The 7,761-nt window shown below is 40.2% G+C and overlaps 1 protein-coding gene across 12 annotated transcripts; it reads left to right on the top strand.

The window, feature by feature from the left end:
• The first annotated feature begins 696 nt into the window (after positions 1 to 696).
• LOC107796223 (sec-independent protein translocase protein TATB, chloroplastic) lies at positions 697 to 5,296 on the top strand. 12 transcript variants are annotated; one of them, XM_075255400.1, is made up of 8 exons: positions 697 to 1,001; positions 1,124 to 1,260; positions 2,375 to 2,434; positions 2,528 to 2,645; positions 3,917 to 4,060; positions 4,374 to 4,511; positions 4,872 to 4,967; positions 5,048 to 5,296. In XM_075255400.1, the coding sequence occupies exons 1-8, from the start codon at positions 779 to 781 to the stop codon at positions 5,107 to 5,109; spliced, it is 978 nt and encodes a 325-aa protein (XP_075111501.1). In that variant the 5' UTR covers positions 697 to 778; the 3' UTR covers positions 5,110 to 5,296. The 12 variants fall into 12 exon arrangements, with proteins under 12 accessions (XP_075111501.1, XP_016474457.1, XP_075111502.1 ...); XM_016618971.2 differs by having other exon boundaries at positions 4,371 to 4,511; XM_075255401.1 differs by having other exon boundaries at positions 699 to 1,001; positions 4,377 to 4,511.
• The last annotated feature ends 2,465 nt before the right edge of the window (positions 5,297 to 7,761 follow it).

The following is a 7,761-nucleotide window of genomic DNA, read 5'->3' as shown; positions in this document are numbered from 1 at the left end:
TGGAGTTCCAGCTTAATATGCTGGAAGTTCATATACAGGTACACCGAACTCCAGCATATTATGCTGGACCGGTCTCTGTTGCAGCAAAATAGTGGCTATTTTTCAATGACTTGGCAAATGCTGATTATTTTTCAATGGGTTGGCAAATGCTGGCTATTTTTGAATGACCAGTCCGAAAACTGGCTAGCCCGTGCTATTTTTACCTTTGATTGGGAGAGAGGGAAATGAAATTAAGAACCCGTTTGGACATAAGAATTTTTTTACTTTTTTTTTCCGAAAAATTCACTTTTTTTCGAAATCAGTATTTGGCCACAAAATTTTTAATTTTTCACTTGAAAATGAATTGAAAAACTCCAAAAAGTTATTTTTCAAAATTTTCACTCAGATCACTCACAAAAATTCAAAAACAACCCAAAATTATATTCATGTCCAAACACAACTCTAATTTTCAAATATTATTTTTAATTATTTTTTTTTTGGAATTTTATAATTCTTATTGTCCTTGAAATGAAATAGGTATAGTCTGCCAGGCCCCAAAAATTTATCTGCTTTTTGTCAAACAAGGCTTATTGGGCAGTGGCGAAATTCTAGGACTGTCAAAAGAAGCACTGCGTCAGACGAATGAAGGAAGGAGTAGCACAAACGAAATCGGGCCTTGTAGCCCAAATTAAAATCTGGGTCCGTTTTTATTTTGTCGCATTTTAGGACCATATATCCAACGCCAGTAGAGAAGAAAGGACATGAATGAATGTAGTAGCTCAAGCTGAGTATTGATTCAATGACCCTCATGGCTTCTGCAATCTCTGCTCCTACTGCTTCTTCTTCACTATCATCATTCACTAACAGAAGACTTTCTTTGACTGCCCTTTCAAATTCTTCCATTTTAGCTCCCAAAGTTCAGTTGTTGAAGTGGATTCCTTACTCGGGTCTCACCCCTTTCTCTTCTTGGAATGGACTGAAGCAACTCTCCATTTCAAAATCTCAATATTCAGTACAAATTGGTATGGGGTCTTTGCTAATTCAGCTCCTTTAATTGTTAGTCAATACCAATGGGACTTTTCTTATTATTTTCTTGATTTATTTCTCTTCATTTTTTTTACCTGTGTGTGTGTGATTCTTGAAGTGATTGTGTTTACAGGAAGAAGTAGAAAACATAAAGGGAAAGGTGTTTATGCATCTCTGTTTGGTGTTGGTGCACCTGAGGCACTAGTAATTGGGGTTGTGGCCTTGCTTGTGTTTGGCCCTAAAGGTCTTGCCGAGGTTCGTTCCCTTCTTCCCCCTATACAATATCGAGGACCTTTTCTGTCCTTTACTCCATTTAAGGATGTGCAGAAGTCTTAAGTTAACTGTATTATTCTTATAGACCCTCTACTTAAGTAGAAAGATAGTTCCTTTTTGTTTTGTTTTAATCCATGGGTATATGTGGAGTTGCCAGCTGAATTAATGTAAATGGAGGTAAAATAGATCATCCTAAAAAAGAGGGTTGGAAGTCCATTAGCTCTAGAGGTAGGGGAAGAACCTTCCTTGGTAGTTTATGCATTCTCTAGAACTGTTAATTGCCTATTAAATTCTTTTTTATATGCTTCGGATATTAGCCAAATGATCTTTCATGTGCTTAAGTTTAGGAGGGGTGTGGTCTAGCATGTAGAATAAGATGGGTAATTGAATGCATGCAGTGGTGGATGCACCTAAGATCTTGAGTGTACAAAGGTTTGCAGTGGTGGATGCACATAAGATCTTGAGTGTACAAAGGTTTTAGGCAGCGTTAGCCCATTTGGGGACTGTGATGGCTACACAGTGAAGAGATATGCCAGCGGCTTAATGGGATGAAGTGGGACTTCTCACTTCTGTGGGTGTTAAAAGAACTAATGTAAGTTATGAGAAAATTAGGAAAATGTACAATCTCAGTCAAGAGAGATAAATTGAACATTTCATGATGAGGTCTTGTGCTATTACAATCAATTGCTTACTAAGCAATTTTCCCTTAGGATTCTGAAGGCTTTTCTGTAACCTAGATTGGGCGTGAGCCGTGATGCTACAGTCATTTCTTAGTTATCCACCTATATGAGGTGGAGTTCTTTGTGGTAATGCTGGAGAATGGCTAGGCTTTCTCTTTTGTTGGTCCAATTTTTGCCGCAAAAATCACATTCTAATTATGCTTTTGATTCTGCAGCTAAAATTTGGGGATTCTGAAGTTGTGAACTTCAAATCCTTCACTTGGGTTCAAGTACACCAATATAAATGTAACCTTGACCATACTACCAGTTGTTTTTCTGTAACAGAAGAATTTAGCACGTCTCATTCAACTCTAATATCTAATGAGAACCTGAATTCTGATTTATTTTCTTACAAAATGAGGTTTTCTGCATGTCAGGTTGCTCGTAACCTGGGGAAAACTTTGCGTGAATTTCAACCTACTATCAGAGAACTTCAGGTTGGTCCTTGTGACATTTGTCTGAGTTTCTTTGTTTCCTTTATTTCTGAAGCAGGTTTTGATTCTCATGGTGCTCTTGTCTTTTGCATGAAGGAAGTTTCAAGGGACTTCAAGAGCACACTTGAGCGAGAGATTGGACTTGATGACATTAAAGGTTCAGGCCAAGACACAATTAAGTCTAGCACAACTTCAAGACAGGAGGTTGATCCCAGTGAGTCATTGTGCCTTTTATTATTAAAATTAGTATAGTTTTATTTTTATAATTCTCAAAAAGTCTTCAACTTCTTGGATGTTTTAATTATCATATCAATGGTGTAGATGTTATATCGATGCGAGATAGAAAGTACTCAGCATATGAGTGTACTTACCATATTAAACAACCTTCGGTATGTGCGCACTTTTTACTTTAGATCGAGCGTGTTCTATTGGCATTATGGTAAATATTGCAGTTTATAATTTGCATGGGGAAAGAAAGCCAGATACCACTAATATGTAGGTTAAAACACGTTAAGATTGCTGCGTTGTTTCGCTATGCTAGAGTACGCTTGCTGCTTAATTAACGGCCTTGTGATTTTGGAATTTATCCTGAAGATAATATTCTTTATTCTCCCAAGTGAGGTAGAAATTGGATTAGTTTAATTGTAGTTGTGCCTTTTAGTGTTGCATATAATTCAGAACTTCATTTTGTGTGTGAAAAATGCTGTGTTAGGGTTGGGAATTCATCAGTAGTGTTGCAAGATTCGATCTTCATCTCCCCCTGGTAAAATTTGTCAGTAGAGGTGGTCTGATCTTGTGCCAACTGTATTTTATAGGGTTGGTGTTTGAGAGTTCTGGAATGTTTCTTGTTAAACTTTTGAAAGCTACACTGCGCTACCCATCCAATTCCTCCACCAACGCGAATCCCAGTTAGATTCAGGCATGATACACATTGCGTGCAATTATTAATTATACTAGCTACTCTGAGAACATCTCACATTCTTTTGGACACACACTGACCAGAGACTTGTGAGCTCAGCACTCTGACAGCTTGACAGAGGTCTCTTATTTTTATTCATATTTGGACCTACATTTAACATTGACCATAGAATATTGACTGTCGTGTGAATCTTGCTTTTACATTCATTTCCACTTGGATTAAAAGGAAATTCTTTACGGAATGTATGCGTTTGAGAGGGACAGAAGTTGGGGTTTTTTCTTGTACAGGTGTAAAACGTTAAGGGGATGCATGAAGAGTTCATGGAAACCTAGGGCTCATTTCACACATTGCCTTTCCAAGATTTAAGTTTAGTTTTTCTAACTTTTGGTCCTTATCTTGAGCCTCTTTTACCAACTATTATCCATAGCCTTCTTCTGTAATTATTAGATTTGTCATTATGTCATTGAAGAAGCAAATCAGGTTTCCATGCTCATTTTTGTTAACAGACTAAATAATCTTATATCCTGTGAAGGTATTTCATTATGTAACTCTTACAAAAATGGCAGATGGTTCTCCATTGCCAAGCATAGCTTCCTCAAGTGAGGAGGACATGGAAAGGCTGCTGAGAATCGCTGAGGCTGAAAAACAAGCTGAGAAAGACCTTGCATCCTTACTTGAAAGTCAATCTGAATCCCAAACTGTGTCGCAAGGTAAGTAGATATGCAAAATAAAGTTCAGAACTCCATTATTTTAGATTTCTACTATAGCCAACCATGGTTGCTAATTCCAGATACCTGGTTACTGCACTTCTATTTGGATATTTTGTCACTCTCGTTAGTACAATAAGCAATCCGCTGCTCGAGTTCTTCTCCTTTACCATTAATTTTCTGGTATGAAGCAGGGTGCATTTCTACTAGACGTGTTCTGCAAAACTACTCGAGTTTTTATGACATATTCTATCCTTCTAATTGTTGGTTTGTTCATCCTTTAAGGAACTAACTGGTGTTATTGTTTCTGAAGTAGCAGATAATTCTTCTTCAGCATACTCAACTGAAGATTACTTGAAGATCACCGAGGAGCAGCTAAAAGCAGCTGCTCAGCAGCAGAATGAGACATCTATTCCCGAGCAAAGCTCCTTCAACGCCCAAAGCCTGTCGCAAGGTTAGTAGCGTGCGCGCATAGAAAACACCTCTTAAATTGCTGAAGTCCACACACCTGGTTACTCTAGCTATGCTCCTGCTGGAGTTTCCGGAAAGTGATTTATTTCTGTTTGGGTTTTTATTTCGTCATTAGTGCAATAAGAGATCCAATGCTTCAGTTCTTTTCTCCTTCACCGTTCAAGTTTCTGGTTTGAAGCAGGGTTCATTCCTACTAGTTGTGTTCTGCAAACCGGAACTGATACGACATTCTATTATGGGAGGCAGTTTAGAGTTTTTTCGACCCAATTTGTTGTTTTATTCATCCATAGGGAACTAAATTGTATTATTGTTTCTGAAATAGCGGATAACTCATCTTCCTCAGATGGAGCATATTCAACTGAAGAGGTTTCGAAGATCACTGAGCTGCAGCCATCTTCTCCCCAGCAAAGCCTCTCCAATGCCCAAAGCCAGTCGGAAGGTTAGTGATTTGCGCATAGTAATTTCCTTCTCTCCCCCTCAGCGTGTTCTGATGTTTATCTTAACTGCATTATACTCCAGAAACTCTGAAAGAAGCTGCCTCGGCAATCCCTTCTTCCCAGAAGCCTGAGAGTGAGACATAGGGCAGTTAACATTGCGATTGTGTACTGTAGTCCTTGTTATTTTTTAAATGATTGAATATTGTAGTATTATTATTCTTAAGATGCTTTTTGAACTTGGAGATCTTTTGCTCGGAGAAACAATTTTGTACATTATAGCCATTGGAAGAGTGTTGTATCACATATCACTTATTAGTCATACTCTGTTGTATATCTCTGTATGGGTTAAAATCTGATCAAGGGAACCTTGCCTAAGAGAGGGCAATTAAGAGTCGATTAGGCCGAGGTCATGCTTAAGAAGTAACATTGGCGAGCCGAGCAGTTAAGGTTGAGGTTGAATACTCACATCGGCCAAAAAGGCTAGTTTAGTAATAAGATATTTTAAAGGAATATTCTATAGAATATTCTACAGAATATTCTCTGTACTTGCACTTTCAGTAGGTAAGAGATATGTCTCATATAAGTAGGAACAGAGAGAGAAGAAAATGGGCATGTAATATTCTATATGATAAGCTCTCTCTAGAAAAATTGACTCTCAAGTAACTACAAACATTGTCTTTACAAAAGATTCGATTTGTTGTTGGTCCCAAGCTTTCTCACATCAAATCCGAGAAAGTTTTCTATATTCCCACGTTTGATTGCCTTACATCATTGTCAGAGAGAGAATCATCTACCTCACCGAATATTTGGGTGAATCATTCTCTCTATTTACATTTATTGTCATTTATCATATTTATTGTTTGTCATTATTCCCGCATTCATTCATAACAATATCATTAAACACCCCCTTGATATTTAATAGCCTTGAATGCGGTTTTCACATTATTGACGTCTATTAATCTCAGATTTAGATTTATTATATTTAACTAGGATTTGCCATTATCATCTTGTTTAATTAGTTTAACAAAAAGGCTTAACACTTTTTGGTCAAACAATTTGGCGCCATCTGTGGGGATTTTCTAATTAAAATTTTAGTTTCTTCTAGATCTAAAAAAACGTACAAAACTTTGCAAAATCCCATATTTCCTTGTTTGCACAAATCTGACATGTCAGGCAATGGAGAGGAAAAGAGAAAGGCGATAGCTGATCTCACCGCCAACCTCCTCGACACCATTAAGGAAGTGGACGAAGCGGAGGGTGAAGACATAACGCCAAACACCTCTTCCAGGAAAAATGGCTCACCTTCACCTCTCGGTGGCGTCACGGCCTCGCACGGCAAGGGCGCCTCTACATCCACCACAAAAGAGGCACCACCAGCAGTGAAAAAGTTACTTGAGGCATGGTAGACAAGTACGCTAATCGGCGTCCTCGACAAGCCCGCTCGAAGGTCGAGCAGGGAAGAAACAAGAGCTAGTGTTGCATCAGCAGCTGACGAACAACATGCTCCCCCCGCGTCAGGTATTACTCACAATGTTAGTGATGCAGGTATTGACACCCTCACAACTATTTTGAGGAAAATGGAGGAGATGGAAAACGAGAACAAAATGCTCCGTAACCAAATGAAAGAGCACCAAGAAAGGGTTGACAAAATACCAGGTGTCCCAAAACTTCTGCCAAAAAGAGACGCCGGTCGGTTCGTCGAGCAACCATATAGCGACGAGGTTGCACCACACGCCATACCAAAGACCTTTAAAATGCTGCCCTAGTTGAAAATATATGACGGCACGACGGACCCAGAATATCATGTGACCCACTATGTCACTGCAGTAAAAGGCAATGACCTCGCAAAAGAACAAGTATCATCCATATTGCTGAAGAAGTTTAGAGAAACCCTAACCGGGGGAGCCCTGACTTGGTACTCACAGTTACCTGCCCGTTCCATAGAAATGTTCGAGGTAATGGTAGACAAGTTCGTCACCGCCCACGCCTGGGCCAAAAAAAGCAGAGGCGAGGGTGAACGACATATTCCCCATTAAGCAATCGCTTGGCGAAGGGCTCAGGGACTTCCTCGCCCGGTTCAACCGTGTAAGAATGACCTTTCCAAATATATCTGAAGGAATGGCGGTAGCTGCTTTCCAGAACGGGCTAAGCAGAAGTGGGTCGCGGGCGACCAAAAAGTTGCTGACCCGACTCATGAAATACCCTCCAATCACTTGGGACGAGATACACAATGCCTACTGTGCCGAGGTAAGAGTCGACGAGGATGATCTCAACGGACCTACCCAACGTCCGACCTCGGTCCAATGGAGTCTAGGAAAGACCGGAGAAACGAGAGCAGAAGGGATCTAGCTGGACCCTGGCCTAATCGAGAAGGACATCAGCCTTATGTCAGAGGCACCTTCATGCCACCTCCACGCCACGATGAAGGTCCATCCAGGTCGCGAACAGGAATTCACCGAAATGAGAGAGGTATGCCCCCTTTATTATCAGCTCACAGTTTTTGTGTTTCCCCTCAGAAATAGTCTACGCACTAGAGAAGCTCGGCCTAAAAGTGAAATAGCCACAGGCGATGAGATCCAACCCGAGCACCAGAAAATCAAATGTCCTCTACGAATTCCACCTGGAATAGGGTCATAAAATCGAGGACTGCATCACCCTAAGACAGGAGGTCGTGAACATGATTCACCAAGGTCACTTGAAAGAGATGATGAGCGATCGTGGGAGGGCCAACTTTGCCCGGGGACGGAACAACACCAGGGTCCGCCCAAACCACCTTCCCCAGTTCGGACCATTCAA

Source organism: Nicotiana tabacum, chromosome 6 (genome assembly GCF_000715075.1).
Source record: "Nicotiana tabacum cultivar K326 chromosome 6, ASM71507v2, whole genome shotgun sequence".
Classification (NCBI taxonomy): domain Eukaryota; kingdom Viridiplantae; phylum Streptophyta; class Magnoliopsida; order Solanales; family Solanaceae; genus Nicotiana; species Nicotiana tabacum.
This window is presented reverse-complemented; position numbering and strand designations above follow the sequence as displayed.

Bases quoted from the DNA above. Each gene is read 5' to 3' on its own strand.
- LOC107796223 (XM_016618967.2), top strand. From the start codon at position 779: ATGACCCTCATGGCTTCTGCAATCTCTGCTCCTACTGCTTCTTCTTCA. The intron at 2,435-2,527 runs GTTGGTCCTTGT...TTTTGCATGAAG, and splicing joins CTACTATCAGAGAACTTCAG to GAAGTTTCAAGGGACTTCAA. The intron at 4,061-4,370 runs GTAAGTAGATAT...TTGTTTCTGAAG, and splicing joins ATCCCAAACTGTGTCGCAAG to TAGCAGATAATTCTTCTTCA.